This window comes from Pollachius pollachius (genome assembly GCF_949987615.1).
Source record: "Pollachius pollachius genome assembly, chromosome: 12".
Classification (NCBI taxonomy): domain Eukaryota; kingdom Metazoa; phylum Chordata; class Actinopteri; order Gadiformes; family Gadidae; genus Pollachius; species Pollachius pollachius.
The window spans coordinates 9,394,109-9,413,363 of record NC_136945.1 but is presented as its reverse complement, the minus strand read 5'-3'; the positions used below and the strand labels follow the sequence as shown (position 1 = coordinate 9,413,363).

The window sequence follows — 19,255 nt, the reverse complement described above, 5'->3', positions numbered from 1 at the left end:
TAACGTTCGCCCCTCGATAACAAAAGACGGCTGGAGTCAATACATCTTCTGGTTTCAGAGACACCTCCCTCTCGGCCCCCGGTTCTCCACACACCACACATACTTTAACAAGAATCACCATTGGTTTACTGGTGCGTGTCACGACAGACCCCCATGTGTAGAGAACTCCCAAACGGCCACCACTGAATCCAACGACCGTAACGTAATCCCTGTCGGGCTGTTGCCCCCTTACCTGCTGGGGCGGAGGGGGCTGCAGGTAGCCCTGCGGTGGGGGCGGGGCCTGCATGACGGGCTGGGAGGGCGGAGGAGGCGGGGGCGGCGGATGTGAGTGCCCCGTGGCGGGCTGGTAGCCAGACGGCGGGGCCATGGCCGGGCCGGCGGTGGCCATGATGTAGCTGGTCTGGGGGGGCGGGTGCTGGGTGAGCACGGCGGAGGGCGGGGCCGTCTGATACATGGGGGGAGCCTCTGGGTTCTCGCTGGAGCCCTGCCGACTCAGGGTCATCTGGCTGAACTGGGGGGCCAGCTCCTCTCCCTGAGGAAGGAGGCGGTGTCGGGGCAGAAACCAAAGGCGGATGTTATTCACTTCACAAGGATGAACGCTAAAATTGCATCTGATTCCATTCAAAAGACAAATGGCTTGAATCCAATATTGGTAAGTCTCAAGTCAGCTGTTAAAAGTCCAACCGGATGTATTTATGTTTTGCAAGCCCGATTGAATATCCCAAGTCACTTTGATCGACAACAGGGTTTGGTGAGGCGTGACAATAAGGAGTCAGTACCATGGTGTACTGCTGGGGAGGAGAGACGGGCAGGAGGACCTGGGGACAGGTTGGGCTGGAGTAGGAGACGGACTGGGAGGGCTGCATTGACGTCACTGGCTGCGCACGCACACACATACACACACACACACACACACACACACACACACACGCACGCACGCACACACACACACACACACGCACACACACACACACACACACGGAGTGAGCGAGGAGGAGGAGAGCAAGACGTTGCAGAGACAGATGAATACACGTTAATAAACAGGCCGACAAAGGGAAGATTTGGGTCAGAACACTGAGGAAATTGGTAACCAAAATAAACGGTTTGGCCTCAAAATGCTTTGAAGACAACGTGGTGCATGGAAACGCAACGCAGTTGCTCGACGGATATCATCATGGGAGGAAGAAAACATGAGGTTCTCTAAGGTGTTATGTAACACCAGAGAGAATCACAAATCAAGACCAAATAGGTGGTTCCAAAATCTCTCAATAGGCCCAATTTAACCACCCAAGTCACTCATTCAAATGTATCATCACGGCCATTACTGGGACATGGGTGGAGGCTGTTCCTACCTGGGCCATCATATGGTTCCCCATGGGGTGCTGCTGTGGGGTGGGGAGCAGGGCGGTCTGTGGTGGGGGCTGGGCGTGGGGCTGCTGGGTCTGGGGCGGGCAGGGGAGCAGGCTGCGGCTGGTCTGGGGATTTTGGCTTGGGGGACACAGGTCCGGACTCACCAGGGGCAGGCCTTGAAGACACAGACAAAACAAACAACAAACGTTGAAGAAAGCGAAGGAAGAAAAATAGAAGAATAGAAGAACCGCCAAATGATGAGTTGATTTGACAGTACACTACTCGTGTGTAATGTGTAACTATTTGAGCAACACGATCAAAGGTGTTAACGGACATTACAAATGTAATACTTGTCATTTGATCCCCTAGAGGATATACTAATTTGAAAATATTCTTAAATTCTCATATTACTATTTTAATAAGCACAATTTCAAAAGCCTGGGAGCATAAAAATCCACATCACGGATATGATTAATGAGGGAAAGTCTTTCCTGTAATGACATATTTGACAACTGCTCTCCATAGGTCAGATTCCTCAGGGTTCAGCCATCCATCTATCCACTTCCTCCCCCCCCCCCCCTTCTCCCTCCCTCCCTGCCGTCACCCCCTTGCCCTTTCTTCCGTGGGGGGGCCCATACCCGAACGCGAGCCCCGGCAGCTGCCCTGGGAGCTCTTGTTGCTGCCCAGGCTGTCGCCGCGGGTGAGGATGGAGATGCCCGAGAAGCTGCTGGCCTTGGTGACAGGCGGCCGCAGCGTGCGGTTGGAGCTGTCCGAGTCGGTGCTGCTCCAGGGCCGCGGCTCCAGGCACTTCATGTCGCTGTCCGTGCTGCTCTGGCGGCTGCTGGACGCCCGGCTGGAGCTCTCACGGTTCCCCCTGGTTGGTTGGGCGGGGGCGGTGGTGGGATGTGGGAGAACGACGGGGGCGGGAAGGAACCAGAAAGTAGGAAAGTGGGAAGAAGCAGACGAGAAATACCACAAAGAAGTCAGTCACGTACAGAGGTTCAAAAGCAAAGGGATGAAGGGGTGTAATTATAGGATATGGGGATTGAAAAGAGCCGAGGTAATGGGAGCAGGGAGGAAGGTTTGTGCGAGAGGTATAATGGGCAGAAAGGAAACACAGAGGAACAGAACAATGTTTTACTGATCATTAAGGTGCACAGAGACACAGCGGGGCCATAGAGGGTGGGGGTGTTGGAGGACGGAGGACAGATTGGCCATCAGCCGCTCCAGAGTCTGACAGGATGAGGGCATTCGACAGACAAGAGATGCATGTGGGCTTGTTCAATTAAACTATGATTTAAAATATAGTCAAAGAAAACAGGCAACAAACCCCAACCATAACAACGTACGCACACCCACGCAACCGCAACAGTACGGTGCGACAAAAATCAACACAACCATGCAGGTACAGTGATCTCCCAAGACAAACCACACCAATACGTCAAGACACAAAAGACAAACCATCCAAGACTTGAGACACTTGAGACCATTAACTAATGAACCTTGGTGATTATAGAAACATTTCAGGTTCATACAAAATTAAAAACATGCGCACATACAGACATACTTCATCATAAACAGGGAGACAAACACACGGAAATACACAGATTGAGACCAGATACAAAACAGACACACTCTCTAGGGAATAAATACTTGCACTGGTTTGCAACTAGTAACCACTGTTTTGTTGATACTAGACTGCTGAATAAACATGTGTTGCTCTTGTTGTGTTTAGCGGTGATGTAGTCGCTCTGCGATGGAGCAGCAGCCAAGAAAACCAGCAATCAGACTGTAAGCACAACCTCTGGGTACCAACTCCGTAAGGGCTCATGGATGGGCTTGCAAACAACATGCTATTAACATTATGTTGCTTCCAAAGAAATCGGCCTACCGGCAGCTATAGTAGTCTTCAAGCAATGCTGCATGACAGACAATACTCCAAATCATACAACGTATTCATGTTTCATTTGATTGATTGAAACATTTACATCAAAATAACCAAATATTTTGCAATATGGTAGCCAAAATATAAAAAGGAACTGCCAGTGACAAATTTATGCTGAGCGGATTAACACAGAGTGTGCGATCCTGTTGAGGTTTATGTTGGTAAAAAAGGGAAAAAAATACACATGTCAAAAATAATAGGAAAATTAAAATGATGATGATTTTTGTAATCTTCTGCCAAACAGAACGGGGGCTGGGCGAAACCCGGTAAAAACAGACCAGCTTCGTAGAGCCATGTTTTTGACATGGCAATAGTTGATAAATATTTCAGAGAACCTGTAATTAATGGAGAATCTATTTAAAGACCTCACTCTGCAGAGCCTATTTTAAGGACGGGCGGGTGCTGTGCTGCTCGCTGCACGCAGCCAACGCTTGTTTCACATCGCTCTGGAGACAAAGATGAGAGCAGGGAGATGGAGGAGGGGAGGGGGATTCTCCAGCTCATCACATGATGTTCCATCTATAGCGCTTGCATAGAAACACACCTTTATATGTATGCAATCTGGCCGAGCGACACTGTTGTTTCGTGCTTTCATCCTTAGTGCTGGAGCAAATCGACACTAGTTCCATTTCCTCTCTGAAGGCTATTTAGGTTGCTCAGTAATGGGAAGCCCATGTTTGTTTGTTTATTGGCAATTTATTGTTAAGTGTTTAAACAAACATGTGTCAACCAGGTTAACATATGTTTTCTGTGGTGGGCTTTATGAGAAAATATAGGTTCATCATGCAATACTATTACACTAATACCAATACTTATATTCAAAGATCTAATTGTGTAATGCATGTAACTGGTTATCAACGCTATGGGATCTACTAGTTTCAAATATCCCATTAACCCACATTTGTCTCCCACCACCAAATTCTTTAATGCTTGGTGGCAAATAGATTTTTTTCAAACTGTTCTAACCTAATGAAAGAGCGAGAAATCACTCATTACGGTCGTAGGAGGGGGGTGGGGGGGACTGCCTACTGTGTTTGTTAATTCAACTTCTTTGAAGTGTACCTTTTGCCCTCTAGTGGCCAAAAATCAATTAAAGCTGCTTTAATCATAAAGCAGCTTTAAATAAGTTACCATATTGTTGCTGCGTCGACAGTTAGCAGTAGTTTTTTGTACCTTTTTCGACCTTGCATTGTGTTGCATGACTGGTCAACATTTGTTGATAGCTGAGATGTCATCAAGCCCAGAGAAATTATAATTTGGTGTTGCTTTCAACATTTAAATTACGGTAAATGTGCTTAATGCAGTAACTGCTTAAATCCTCCTTCTATCATTAAAGTAGGGACATCCCTTGAAATAATCCTTAGTTTATTTGTATCATGTAAATGTATTTGTACTATTTTTAAGGACACAAAAAACTGATTGGTTCCAACCGGCGAAGAAAGTAAGTGTGTCTTTGGTTTAAACGTTTCATATTTTCTGCCTGACAACGTAGAACCAAAAAATACTGTGTATTACATTCGAGCATAGATGATTAAATATTCCTATCACAAAAAAATTGCCGTCATCTTGTTTTGACATACAGCTCCCATAATTAATCGTGGCAAGTCTAACGCACAATAGAGATTTCTATTATGCATTATACAACGGATGATGTTGAAAACTCAAAAAAATAACTCACGAAACAAACAATGCGACTGAAAGCAATGCGGTTGCTGCATGAAAAATAACCAAACAATTTTGCAGTGCTAATGATGATCGACGGAGTGGAAAGTAAGCTAGGTCAAATCAGTCCCCAGTGAGATCATAAAGCAGCCATGCATGGGTCATGGGGGGTCCCACAGTGCAGTGCTGGAATAGCCATCAATCAGCGGACTATGCCAAGCAGAGATAGAGATACATTTCAATTACAAAAACAAACAAAAACCAAAAGAGGAAAAGCACCACAAGTCAACCACCATTATGACCACCAAACCACTTTCAGAAATGGGCATGGCAAACACAGAGGTCAAGGTCAGCAGAACACCCCAGTACCTAAAGATCTGCCTCCTCTTTTGAGAGGAGTAGCCCTCAGTGGAAAGTCTGTTGGGGTTAACATTGGGAGAAAAACGCTAGGGTTACAGGAATGGATTGAAGGAGGGTTGAGGGTGCTTGGAAAGGTGGGGGGTGGGGGGGGGGAGCAGTAGGAGATTGAGGTAGGCACAGTGCACAACTTCCAGCCCTCCAAGAAAATAAAAATAATTAAATAAAGGAATAAAATCGCAAAGTAGGCAGAACACGACTGCTCAAAAGGCCCACGCTCCCCTTTTTCTCTCCTCCTCAGCATATTGTCTACAAATCTGTCATAGTCAACAGCCAGAAGCCTGGGGAGGGTGGTGGACTTTTTCTGCCTCTGTTAGCTAACCTCCCCTGCAAAATGCCCTTCCACAACAAACACATGCTTGCAACAGATGATATAACCCCTGCAGTCATATTGAGCCAAAACCAACAGGCCCAGCCAATTCATTATTACAAGTTAATTTAACCTCAGGAAGTGAACATCTCATACCAAATGTTATTAAATCCACGGCGGCAAAATATGAAATCAGCTCTGCTTTAAATGCCATTATTAAGACAACCTAAATGTATTGCGTCTATAGACCCCATTGTCTTTCAGGGCACATGCCCCCGTCTACTGAGACAGGATGTTGGCAAGGCATGCAGTGTCATCTGGGGTGAGTAAGGGAGCAGGTCTGGCCATGTCTTATTTACTATACACAACAAACTCTCTAGTGGACACATCATCTTACCTGTTGTCGTTGATGTAGCCATTTTGAGAGGACTGTAAAGAAAAAGACACCTGCACATTACAAATGGCTAATTCCAGCCGAAGAAGGGCCACAGAAGAGCCCAATGCTTCAATTTTTTGCAAGAAATAAGGTTAAGGTTAAGTTAAGGTTAGCCTAAAGTTTTATCAGGGATCGGTTACATGACTCAGTACGGGTTTAACACAAAGAGAAGATCTCTCCCTGCCTGTACTCTCATTTCCTCTGACCACCGTAGATTCACTGTTAACTGATGATGGGGTCTGAAAAGCTGTCTCTATCCAATACTTACTTCTCGGGCAAAGATCCGGTCTCGTACCCGCTGATACTCCTCCTCACGCTCCTCAATGGATTTACTGCGCCTCCCATCCTGCAGCGGAACACGGATCTGCAGGGAAACAAGACCTCAAAGTGTTACACGAAACACATGCATGATATTCATTAAAGCTGCGATTTCATGCCTGGGCCACTCAGGGCACCTTGCCATTGCATCCTTTTGTAAGATCTGTTATGCATTGATCATAATTATTGTGGTTTGCTAGACTGGCTGCAATTGCAAGAAGACAGAGTTGGAGCACTCACAGACCAATTCTACATTCGCTAGAATAAAACTATCATTTTATTCTAGTTCATTTAAAATGCATTGTTCCATTTCCTGCTATAGCATCTTTAAAACATCACAAGCAAGATTGTTCTGCATCCTCTACTCAATTTTGTGCCAATAGGCACCTTCCTGTGTTTCACTGACAGCTACATGACACACCAAGTTCAAAAAACTGCTGGATGGTTGGTATTTCAACAGCAGCTTATTCAGTTCAATATAAGCACATACAAGATTCAAACAGCAGATTGAACAAGAGAAACAATGTAATCCAGATGCTGTAGTTCTCTTTAACAGAACGTTACTAATCCATGAAATGGCTCCGATGAAGATAGTTTGTACTGTGCATACCACTCATATTCTTAGTCCAAAACTTACTAAGCACAGTACTGGCAAGTACCTGATTATCGTCCTTGTCCATACTAGCGTCATCTCTCTTCAGGATGAACTTTTTCTGGAAGTCAATGTTGCGCTCATCCTTAATGTGCTCAGAAAACCTTTGCTCTGGGCTGTGGGGCGAATCAAAAACGAGAGCACAACAACGTCAACTTCAAAAACAATGTTTTTGAGTCGACAAGATCCCTATGGGGCCCTTCTTAGTATCATGCATCCAATAAAAGAACAGGTACAACACACAAACCCTGCCATTGTTCAATTTATTCAAACCTGGCCCCTGAGAGTCGACTGTGATGACTTTTCAACATCATCCACATACGATAAGAAGAAAACATCATAGTAACACTGTACTTTTGCTTCAACTGAAAAGTGAATGCGTCTCTTGAGCGACTCACATGCGCGTGTTGCCCGTCTTGTTAATGATGACAGCCTTGCCCGTCTGGTCCACATTGTGGTCCATGCCAAAGTAGGCGGCCACCCGGTGCAGCAGCATGCGGTGGTAAGAGGTCATCTGGGGAAACTTCTTATACTGGTTACTGCCAGTGAAAAACCAAGGGACAGACGTCAGTGCATAGGTTCCTACTGCCCGTGGACAAACATGGTGCCATGACTTGTTTACTTAGGTAGCAGTAGCCAACTTTCCAATACGGTCACATACATGAAACAATGTAACCAATGTCCATTAGCTTTGCTTTCTGAAGGTTATTTTCCATATGTATATGCAACGACAAAAAACAAACAAGATGTATTCAAATAAATGTTTTATGGATATAGTCATGTTACTACTAAAATGCCATGTGTCTCGGCCAAAGCTCACCCACAGTTATATAACACAATGGTCAGTACCAATTAACTTTGTCCTACCAAATAGAACATGCCATATTTATCTGATTACCACAACAGCCTATAAGCAGAAATGGGCTAGACCAGGGAATGCTAAATTAAACACGAGCGAGTGTTTATGAAGAATGTGGCTCACTTGTCATCATTTATAAACTCCAGGATATCTTGTTCTAGTTTGAGCAGCATCATTCGATCCCTTTGGAGAGAGAGAGAGAGAGAGAGAGAGAGAGAGAGAGAGAGAGAGAGAGAGAGAGAGAGAGAGAGAGAGAGAGAGAGAGAGAGAGAGAGAGAGAGAGAGAGAGAGAGAGAGAGATTATTGATTAGCATTTGTAAGTACCAGGGAAAGATCAAAAGGCAAGGCTCTTTATTTCCAACCCATCTAAATGGGTTGGAAATAGCACCCCCAGCGCTGACGCAGGCCAGACTTATCCAATGCCAAAGACTGGGGAGATCTCTAAATAGAAAGCCCATTACGTGAAATAAGGGATTTCCTTTCCTTGGATGGCGCAGGCTAAAGCTTCCGGGTCAAAAATGCTGTCCTCCTTTGAAGATTCAAGCAGCAGCCTTTGTACCGATCGGACATATATGATAAACAAAATAAAACAGTCTGACAGGTTGACATACACATACCACTGTTGTTGTTTGTCCGTTCCTGACCACAAAGCAAAAGGGAATGTGGGACAAATACCTGGGATTGTTTTTCAGTGTGTTGACCAGAAACTCATGGACATCGATGCCAGTGGAGTCTGTGTATTCTTGACTGGAGTCTGAGGGAGATCATAAATATATCAATGAGGGCATTTCCATTCCATTATTTAAAGCCTTGGAGAACCCCAGCGACTCCATGCTGCGAGGTTCCCAGAGGGAGAGGAGATTAAGTGTTAACCTGACTGGCTAATTCCATGTAGTTATGGAGGCACCAACACACACACACACACACACACACACACACACACACACACACACACACACACACACACACACACACACACACACACACACACACACACACACACACCTTGGCTAAGTCGTTTTGTCTCCTTACTGCTCTATGATTCATAAAAGGCCGGAATGTCTCAGAAGTGAAGAGATAAAGAAAGATTACAAAAGAAACAAAGAAGACAGGCTAAACAAAGCAAATAATTCCCATTGGCTTTCTTAGAAGTCACTTGCATGTCGATGCAAATTGGTTTAAATGATTTAACTGATGGGGCACTGCACTAGCACTCTTAATGAGATTAAATTACAATAAGATACTTGGCCATGCCCGACTGCTTTGTCTTCTTGGCGAAAGATGGTCAGATGATGCAACTCACCATCACACGTCATAAAAAACAAAACCTATACAATGCGTACGATCGCAATCTTACCGCGGGACAACATTTTGCGTGGCGTTTTGTCCTTTTTATCCTTCTCTTCGTTTTCATACTCCTCCTTGGAGGACTTCTCCTCTTCCTTGTCGGACGGACAGCTGATGTGAAGCTGAATGATATCCTGGAAAACGAGATCGGATCAGCAGATAGAAACAAGACTGTTCAACGGTCAATACATTAAGCTGACTTATGGTATGGAAAACTGCATTATACGTGATACTGCATGAGCATATTGTATAGGAAAGCATGAAATATACCGATTCTGGAAGTCCATCATTAGAAAATGGACCCGAGGACTCCTCACACACCGCCAGACTCCGTACCAGCTTCAGCTTGGCATTAGACTGAAACACAAGCCATTCAGTTAATTACACCATACTCACCATACCGTAATTAATCGAATATAGGCCGCGGCCTGTATACAAATATTTCAGACAAATGATGGTTGTGCAGCCTCTAAACAAGTGTCGGTGACAATTTAGCCTTGCGACGATTTCACTCCTCGCTGATTATGCCCTGTATTCTATAGAAATACCTTTCAAAAATAATATTGACATGGTCAAGGTTTGCTAAATGGTTATGCCCCTCTTGCACCAAGAGTTTGAAAAAGTTATCTAGGCTACTAATAATAAGCCTGCTAATTGGGAAATAAACTTCAAATCCAATTTAATTTCTGGTGATCCGTCATTTAAAATAGTGCATTTATCCGCATTCTCTTGAATAGCACTAGTGCTCCAGGCCTTGGCGCGCATAGCATCAATACCATTCATTATATTAAACATAGAACCATCTAATCTTCCACCATGTGTTGTCTACTAAGGGGCGCTGCCCCAACAGAAACATCCCACAATTTCAAAAGGCTTTTCACAGACTCATTGATTTGTTATGCTGCAGCTTTTCAATGCAAAACACTTGAATTAAAAGGTCACAATCAAAAGAGTGCCTTTGTGAGTCTTTGTACCTTTCAGCAGAACGTGGGGGCCTTCGGATAGGATTTGATGTACTTTAAAGTATTTGTTTCACACAGATGTGGCCTTTATAAAGATTTGGTTTTTTCAAGCCTTAGTTGTTAGCAAGTGAAGCTCATGTATGATGCGGTCTATATTGGCGTAATAACAGTTTACCATCCATCAGCACACATTATAAAATGTTATAAATGTTTTTTATTTGGGACTTCAACGTAACTTTTAGATAAGTTGACTAATCAAATATTTTTTATAAGTCATTTACTAAACACAAATAGGCTACAAATATATATTTCTAAATGCATTAGAAATTCTAATTTGGTACATGGATCTTAGATATTAAAAGAATCGTGTCCTTCCAGTTTACGAGGATGCTCCCAAAATAGTCTTGTTTCACACTAATAACAACAGATAGTCGTTGAATCAGAAGTGCAATATTAAATATTATCATCGTTTGGACAAATTTTTGAGTGTTTCTATTTTAACGACACTAAAACCTTTCAACCTTCGATATAATACAATGTTATTTATTTTAGAAAGTACCGTTACCTTAGGCCTTTTCCTGCTATGGCTGTGGTTAGGCGCCCGTCTCTGTGTGTAAAGGACAAAGACATTAAACCTGCTATGTTACAACCTATTTTGTAAAAATGGCACAATATGTTACAATTATGAATAAGTAGACAATTTGAAATCCAGAAAGTAGTAGCCCTCTTCGGCCCCCTACTCTCTCCATCCCTGTGTCTCACCTGTGCATCGTGCAGGGAGCCATCGTCGGGCTCCGGGCCCTCCCCGGCCCCATCCTTGGTGGCCTGAGGTTGGGGGGAGCCCATGCCTCGGCTACAGGGCTCGGTGAGCGGCCCACTCTCTCCCTGCTGCTGGATGTCCGGTGCCAGGCTTACTGACATCTTTCTGGGGAAAGGGAGAGGGTGGGGGGAGGGGGCTGGAGGACCCAGCAGAGGCTTGGGGTCAGGGAGAAAAAGAAAAAAAAATTCAGGCGTGTGACTTAGGTCTTTATCCGTTGGGACATCAGAGGGGTCAGACAGAGAGGTAGCTGCAGAGCTGCCGACAGGTTGGTGGCGACTACTGTGTGGAATACCTATGGATGGTATCAGATGTGCGCTGACTCGCAGGGTGGATGCCACCGGCAAGGAGGAGGGGATCCCACTAGAGTGGAGTAGCGGGTTGGGCTGCAGCAGTAGGAGCACGGCAGTCCATGGCCAGTCTGGAGCCTGAGAGCTGGAGGCATCAGTTACAGCGACAAGGTCAGTTAGACAAGAGATTGTTTATTTCTATTTAACCATCTTCATGGCTTCAGGATTTCATGATTATACAGATTGTTCACTTTGGTTATTATTTGCACGACAAAATCCATTAACCGTGCCATAATCCCCAGGGAGTGGATGTTCATTGTTGAAAATCTATAGTTGTATTCAAAGAATGTAGACATCTCTTAAACGATCAATGGTGTCTTGATATTTAAATAAATTTCTGTTTCAGGAATTTTAAATGAATAGTTATTCAAGTATTATATCAATAATTTCTTTGTGACTTCTTTCTTTATTGATTGATTTATAAAAAGGTAAATAGAGCAGACAGCACTTACTCAAGACCGTGTTCAGAGGAGCTGAGAGCACGGATTAACCTGGCTCTGCCCCACTCTCTATAGTGACAATTTTGCTTATTATGATCTGCAAGGTTCAGGCTACAGTATTGATCAAAGAGTACTGTTGGCAAAGGAGGCTGTTACGCTCAAGCCAACCAAACATTTTCATTTTGTTCTTTCTTCCGCTTATTATTAGTTTGGAGAATTAATGTTTCACGACATTCAGTTGGTTTCAGCCGTCCTCCCCAAGTTCCTGGCCAAACTCATTTTCCATATTTCCTATTGTTGAATATCTCAGCAGCAAAACTACTGACCCTCCGTACCTGATTGCCTCGGTAGTTATAGCATCAGGAAGAGTATACTATTTTTACACAATGAATCCCAGACGATTCAAAATAAATATATACTGGCGTTTCACTTCGGATCCATTATGAAAATCATTCAGAAACAATTATATTTCCGCTATTTTGTGATGCACCGTAGCTAAACAATATTGAAAAATGACTGTTTTAGCAGCTGCAGTGTAAAGCTTTACCAGTAAGAATATCTTGGTAAATCCTAATCATTGTTTCCAAGATGAAGCTTAATAAAAAAAGATGTAATCTTTGATTGCAAACAGATGAGTTGTGCAAATAAAATAAATCATTCTTCAAAACAACGAACAACACACGCCTATTACACAATGACATCCTGACAACCCCACATTCCCTAGGTGCAAGATCGATGCAGACCAGAAAAACACTTCAATCAACAACAACACAACCGGTGAAAAAGCACAAAAGTAGCAGGCATATTAACAGCAATCGGGTGGAACTGAATGGGCAGCGGTTAGCTAGCCAGACTAAAGTGGGACAGGGAGGGAAACACCGACCGACCAGCCCCCACCTGAACGTTCTTCTGGAGCCTCGCTCTCTCTCACTCTCTTGCTCTCTTCTCCGTCTCCGTCTCAGTGCAGTTGCATGCTCTGCCTTCCAATGAGGAGTCCTGGAGACCGAGAGGGAAAGAGGAAGACACGGATGACGTCATTTTTCACACATCCAGTGACTCATCGCTGCTGCTGCCGTTGCTGCTGCTGCTGCTGCTGGGGATTCTGTAGGGCAGAGCTCCTGGAAACGCTGAGCCCATTGGCCAATAGAAGTGCCTGGGCAACCATTACAAAAAATAAAGTCGATATTTATTCAATGAAACCAAAAGATGTTGCAAAAGGTGCATTTCTCCTTAAAATGGGTTTCCCCAAACTGCAAGCATCAGTACTATTTGAAAGGGAACAAGTCGAGTGCTATCTCCCACCACAAAGTAACTCTTTACTTAACCTCCATGTTAATAGCATCTATGTAGTATTCTAGATCTTAATCCACTTGTCTAGCCAATCATTATGGTAACCAAGCCTTGCTGAACACAGGATTTTGCCACAGATTTGCCATTGGGTGTTTTAACCACTAATCCAATTCCGATTACTACATTTGTCCAGTATCCAATCCAAGAACAAGGAAATACCTAATACCACACAACAATAAATGTAGCAGCAAGTTGAGTACACCCTACAGAGTCAGCCACTCACACTCAGTATTCTGCCTTCATCAATCACAAACCGCTCATCATCTTCCAATTACAAGTTCCTTTTAATTTAACTTCCTCCAATCAGAGGAAACAGCTTGAGCTCTGCCACCTCCCTTGTCATGAACGACAACCTGTTAATTACAGCAGTCATCATCATCGAATTATGTTTTGGCATACGCACATACGTACATCGGCACCCTCTGCGGTATTAAACAAACTTTGCTTGGACACATGGGGGGATCCACAAACACCTAAGAGATAAAAATGCTATTGGGAAACACTCAATCCGATGTGTTTAGGGCTGGGAAAGAGGCAGAGATATAGAGGAAGAGGCAGAGAGAGAGAGAGAGAGAGAGAGAGAGAGAGAGAGAGAGAGAGAGAGAGAGAGAGAAGGAGAAAGAGGCAGAGAGAGAAAGAAAAAGAGACACAGAGAGAGACACACAGAGACAGAGACACAGAGAGAGACCGAGAGACAAAGAGAGCCAAAGAGACAGAGAGAGAGAGACAGTGAGACACAGAGAGAGCGAGAGATATTGGGATTCCCGGTGTGGGGAAGACCCAGGCAATGCAACAGCAAGGGCGTCATCAGCCTCCTCGGCAGCAGCAGCACCAACGCAATGCATCAATGACCAGGACACCCACACAACCTCGCCCCGCTCTGCAGACAGTTACACAAGCACGCCATGCAGCAGCAAGCACAGCACACCAGAGCCAAGATATCTACGCAGATACACTTTCTACTTGGCTACCGACACAGCGTATTGATGATTCACCAGGGGCTCTGGCTGCCTCTTCACATATTGATGTATGCATATGTAAAATCATCCACGCGGATACACACTGCTTGCAATGCAATTGTGCCTTATGTGGTGTAAATCGGAAATTTGATTCAAATATTCTCTGCAATGATAGAATGAATGAGTAGAACACACACACACACACACACACACACAATGAATGGGATCTCCAAATGGTGCTCATGAATGAAGCAGCCTACCCTATTCACTCCACCTCAGCCGCACCTCTCTCTCTTTCACATTCTCTCGTTTGCTCTCTCCCTCCTCCTCCTCCTCTATGCGCCCCACTTCCCCCACACGGACATGGGTTGCCTAGGAGACGGTAACGTCATTCTCAGCTGCTGCGTCGCTGCATTTGCGTCGCGCGAGCACCAGTAAGAGGGGCAGGGAGAAGGATGATATTAAAAATAAATATGTGGATTACAGTTAGCGCTAAGTGCCCAGAGAGGAGGACAAATAAAAATCGCCAGAAGGAAAAAGGAAGAAAAAAAATAAAAGTAGCTCATAACCGAACACAGTAAGGCACAAGATTGCTAGAGCTTTACACCTTTTACTCACACGTATGGTTTATTCAGTACACTTGCTTTTGACTATACATCGACATTCTGCATTACACTTATTGCCTTAACAATGGCTTTCAGTAGCTTTCTCCTGCCCTCACACCATTCCAAGAGTAAATAAAGATGACTTATTCCAATGGTCAGAAAAGAGTTTGAGATTCTTCGCTTGTATTACAACTTTACTGAAGTGATAGCACAGGGTAGTGCACAGGAATTACCTACACCATGAGAGTCACATTTTTTTTTAGAAGAGGAGAGGTTTCAAGAAGAGGCTCAGATAAATGCATGGTGCAATTCCATTTGTACTATGTTTTTGCTGAAAATTATCATTGTTTTGGAACAGGCGTATGTAATTGAAACCAAAGCAAAAATTGCTGGCGGAAGTCTTCATAGCTTGACCACAAACACCCCCCCCCCCCCCCAGGTTAAACCACACATGAGCAGGGCAGTCCAGCAGCAGCATGCATGAAGCAGTGCAGGGCACTCTGACCCACTTCAGGGCATTAGCGTCCTTGGCAGCTCCACCAATACAAGCATAGTGGATGACAAGTCACTAGCTGACAGCCACAGGTCATCCCCTGCCCAGCTCACTGTGTCGGGTTACCACTCCAAACACAGCCAATGCTGCACGGTTCACAATCAGGGGATGTGAGCGCATGGTCTTTGGAGGGTGGGTGGGGGGGGAGCAAAAAGGGAAGGTTAGTAGAGTGAGAGATATTAAACCTTTCCATATCTATTTCCGAGCTACATATCCAAAAAGGACATCTGCATAGTTGAATTATTGGACTAAATGACCATGTGACAGCTACCAATAAACAGGGGGTTTGATAAACGCATACAAAAAATATGGAAAAAATTAATGAAATTACCTTGCGCAATGTCTTGCATCCTTGTGTAGTGGCAGAGTTTGGATACCACTTCTTTGATCACCTTCAATGATAATTACTTTCACATGAAAAGTGCTTGATACAGGGCACGCATGTGCACTGTATGGCCATCAGTATGCTGGTCAAGGAGGCTATGTGCAGCGGGGACATCACTGTCCAATTTAGTTTCTCCAGGGCAAGCTGGGTCATGGTCTTTGCAATAGTTAGCAACCGGGCATTCCACAGAAGTGAGCGGAATTCCTGTGCACACTGGGGGCATAGGGTCTGCTAACATGTGCATGAAATTGTAATATGGTGATAATGTGTATGGATGCATATATCTTCAAGTAATAGTTTCCCTCATATGAGGGCCCATGACTTCCCTTTGTTAGCTTTTGGACAACAATAAGGGTCTACAGCACCAAATGTTTTCTGCAGTTGCTCATTTCCATGCCACTGCATTAGCTTATTACCAAAACCCATCACATAGAGTTGCAAAACTTCTTGGGTGGGTGCGGAAGGGGGATTAACATTAGTACATAGTTGTGCCCAATATCCTTTTTGCATCAAGTTATCGTCAATCATCATAACAGTTTGCCCCAAGAATGCAATATAGTCTCTGCGTAGCCTCCGAGTAAGAAATTAAGATGAATGGAACCTCAACATAATTCACCTACTCAGTATTCTGCAGAGCAGAGCCCATTTGACAACATCACTGAAAACCTGTTTCACAAAAAAGGAAGCAAGCACAAGCAGACCATGTCCTCACAGTAGTTGTTGCAGGTGTATGATAGCGCACCGGTGTTTGTGGTTTATGTGTGAATGAACGTCAGACAGAATTCGCCCTTTTGCCTTGGCTACAGTGTACCATGCCCACACAGATCCGGTCTGGCAAAGGTTGAAACACTAGTAGGCGAATGGACTGGGCTGGGGTACTGTACAGTCTGACAGACAAGAACACGTGTATCAGTCCCATACAGCGACCGTTCACGAAGAAGGCCGGCTCGCCCATGCTCACGAGTATCCCTTGCCAAGTTTGACTAATTACCTCAGTTTCAAGTAAATGAGGAAACTGGCGTCTTCCCCAAAATTGAGCACCAAGGAAGGCTCGGTAGGATCGAGCGCTCCTCGACCACGGTTAGTGAGCGGAAACTGGGGTTCCGTTCTTTTACTTATCGTCTTTCTTCAACTACGAATCCATCATCATCATCCCACCACCTCCGTTATGTGTGCTCGCTCGGTTCAGTGAGGATACCCCTGCCTGTCATCTGCCCCCTCTCCCTCCAGCCCCTCCCGTCCTCACATCCTTTGGTCCACCCACCACTAACCGTTTTGTTTACTTTCTCCTTTTTCTCTGCTTTTTTCTTCCACGTTTAATGTGTCCTCCCGATTGTCAGCCCTTGCTGCTGACGCCATCCTCCTCCGCTCAGCCAACCCACTCAGTCCGGTGGGATGAGCTCTGACTCATTCCCTCCCTCCCTCCCTCCCTCCCCACAAACCTAGCTACCTTTCTGTCACTCGCTCTCCAAGTTCAGCAACCTCTCTCCCTCGTTCCTTAGTTACACCTGTGTTTCTCGCCCTCTCCTCAGTCGCACCTCATCTCCATCTGCCACCTCTTTCCTGTTCACACCCCATGACTCTACCTCCCGCTCCTCCCCTCGTTTCACTAAAAGTATCTTCCTCTCTCCCTCCCCTTCCTTAGTTACTCCATGTGTCTCTCTCCCCCACCACGCTATACCAGGCTAAATTTGACTTTCTCTGCAAGAATGACAAAACAGGCATCAGAGAAATGAGAGTAGGCCTAATGGAACCACAGAACGCCTCGACAATGTATGCAAGGGGATGAGCAAGTCAAGTTCTCCCTTTTACATAATGTATAGGTAGCAGAGGAGGAAGGGGGAATCCTTAACCAGAATGCTTTATTGATGCGGCTCACAGTACTGCCAGGTCGAGGATTAGATTGGGCAATGGGCGAAAAAACTCAACATTTTACACAACACTAGTTTCCCCACTGATGTCATTGAGCACTTCTTATCAGTCACCCCTTCTTATGTATAATAATGGGCATGTGCAGGTCCAGCCGAAACGTCTTCTTATCAACTTGTTTGTCAGAAGCTAGCCCTTGGGGAGTATCTAAATAACAGCAACAGGGCACTGACAGAACATTTATTTTGGCTTAGCAAAAACAGCTGAAGACTGTCACACATGGAGAAGCCAAATATAAACAACTCGGAACATAGCTTCAGCCCTTATGAATGAAGCCAGTAGTGTAAGCATCACTGCATGCAGTGATGCTTATGTAGCAAAGTGACCAGGAAAGATTCACTGCACAATCTCCAGGCCATCACATGTACCTAACAAGATGACAGCACAATTAGCATAATGCTCAATTTAAGGAGAAATAAATTGGGGAGGGGGGATTAAGCTGCATCAGGAGTTCTAATGTGAGAATTTAGTGTCAGTACAGAAGATAATAAAATAAGAGGATTCAAAGATGAACAGTGTCAACATCAACATATTACCAGAATGGACACTGGATAAATGACCATTCCTTCATTACAATCCATATGCATCCTCTTTACCTCATTTTGTTAGGAAGGTGGCGGGTGGGGGAGGAATGAAAGGGGAGAAGAAAACATGATCGAAGAGGGAGAGCGAAAAGGAGAGTGAGTTGGGAAGAGAGGAGAAAATTCTCAATGATGAAACAGACTGTGCTGTTAAGTGATTGGACTAGGCCTCCGCCAATGGAGAGAACAGCTCCATGGCAACAGGCTCTGTCACCAAGAGAAAAGCAGCCATACCCCTCAATCCCCCCCACCCTCTGCGTGCACGCACAAACACGCACACACAGACACACACTTATAAAGCTCAGCGCATTTACCAATGTACAAACACACCTGGTATTCGCACAAACACTAACACTCAGGTACTAACCAGCGGCGCTGGCCCACTTACAACTGCACACTTCAGGTCCTTAAAAAAATGGCTCAATCTTGCAGGCCCACAAGGGCTCAGGTACACACGCAAGAAGCAGCCTTAAGAAGGCTTTTGTGAATATGACGCAATGTTTCTTTAACATTACAAATCAATGAGATACATTTATTAGGCTAATAAGGAATAACATTTCGATTAAAGAGACCCTAATCACAATGCAAGCCTGTGGATTAATTGTGTTTTGAAATTTTATGCTACAATTATGAACTTATGTCTGCCTATAAGTAAGACTGCATTGTTAGTGACATATTTACAAGAAAACATTTCTCAGAACGAACTTTCACAATTCTTTTTATTTCAGAATATTCTGCAGATTTGGGATGAGTACAAACCACCGTGCCTTGCTGACTGTGCTAACAAGCTTAGCAAAAGGATAGCAAATGGTAAAACATGAAAAGGAAATGTATCTCAAATTGAGTACAGTACGACATGAAATCGATTGAACACGTAGACAAAGACGATGGCTCACCCATTTAAATTGCTTTGGTTAAACAAGAACCAACGTTTTGATAATCATGCATCCAGCATGGGTCTTCTGTTACAGCAGAACTTGTACTATGACAAACGGCAAAAACCCTGGGCTGGAAACCAGAAACTACAA

General features: G+C 44.6%; 1 protein-coding gene across 4 annotated transcripts in view; it reads right to left on the bottom strand.

The window, feature by feature from the left end:
* The window catches only part of r3hdm2 (R3H domain containing 2), a 42,839-nt gene that overhangs the window by 11,752 nt on the left and 11,832 nt on the right, over nucleotides 1-19,255 (bottom strand). Inside the window, exons 2-18 of one of the 4 annotated variants that reach the window (XM_079747497.1) lie at nucleotides 12,763-12,861; nucleotides 11,371-11,510; nucleotides 11,021-11,233; nucleotides 10,824-10,865; nucleotides 9,567-9,653; nucleotides 9,307-9,430; nucleotides 8,625-8,703; nucleotides 8,073-8,132; nucleotides 7,489-7,629; nucleotides 7,098-7,206; nucleotides 6,389-6,484; nucleotides 6,082-6,131; nucleotides 5,327-5,374; nucleotides 1,989-2,224; nucleotides 1,353-1,525; nucleotides 780-878; nucleotides 233-532 (exon numbers count right to left, since the gene is read on the bottom strand). In XM_079747497.1, the coding sequence (XP_079603623.1) occupies nucleotides 233-532; nucleotides 780-878; nucleotides 1,353-1,525; nucleotides 1,989-2,224; nucleotides 5,327-5,374; nucleotides 6,082-6,131; nucleotides 6,389-6,484; nucleotides 7,098-7,206; nucleotides 7,489-7,629; nucleotides 8,073-8,132; nucleotides 8,625-8,703; nucleotides 9,307-9,430; nucleotides 9,567-9,653; nucleotides 10,824-10,865; nucleotides 11,021-11,179 (1,803 nt within the window). In that variant the 5' untranslated portion in view covers nucleotides 11,180-11,233; nucleotides 11,371-11,510; nucleotides 12,763-12,861. The remainder of the gene's footprint in view (nucleotides 1-232; nucleotides 533-779; nucleotides 879-1,352; nucleotides 1,526-1,988; nucleotides 2,225-5,326; nucleotides 5,375-6,081; nucleotides 6,132-6,388; nucleotides 6,485-7,097; nucleotides 7,207-7,488; nucleotides 7,630-8,072; nucleotides 8,133-8,624; nucleotides 8,704-9,306; nucleotides 9,431-9,566; nucleotides 9,654-10,823; nucleotides 10,866-11,020; nucleotides 11,234-11,370; nucleotides 11,511-12,762; nucleotides 12,862-19,255) is intronic. The other 3 variants (XM_079747498.1, XM_079747499.1, XM_079747500.1) reach the window with 3 other exon arrangements.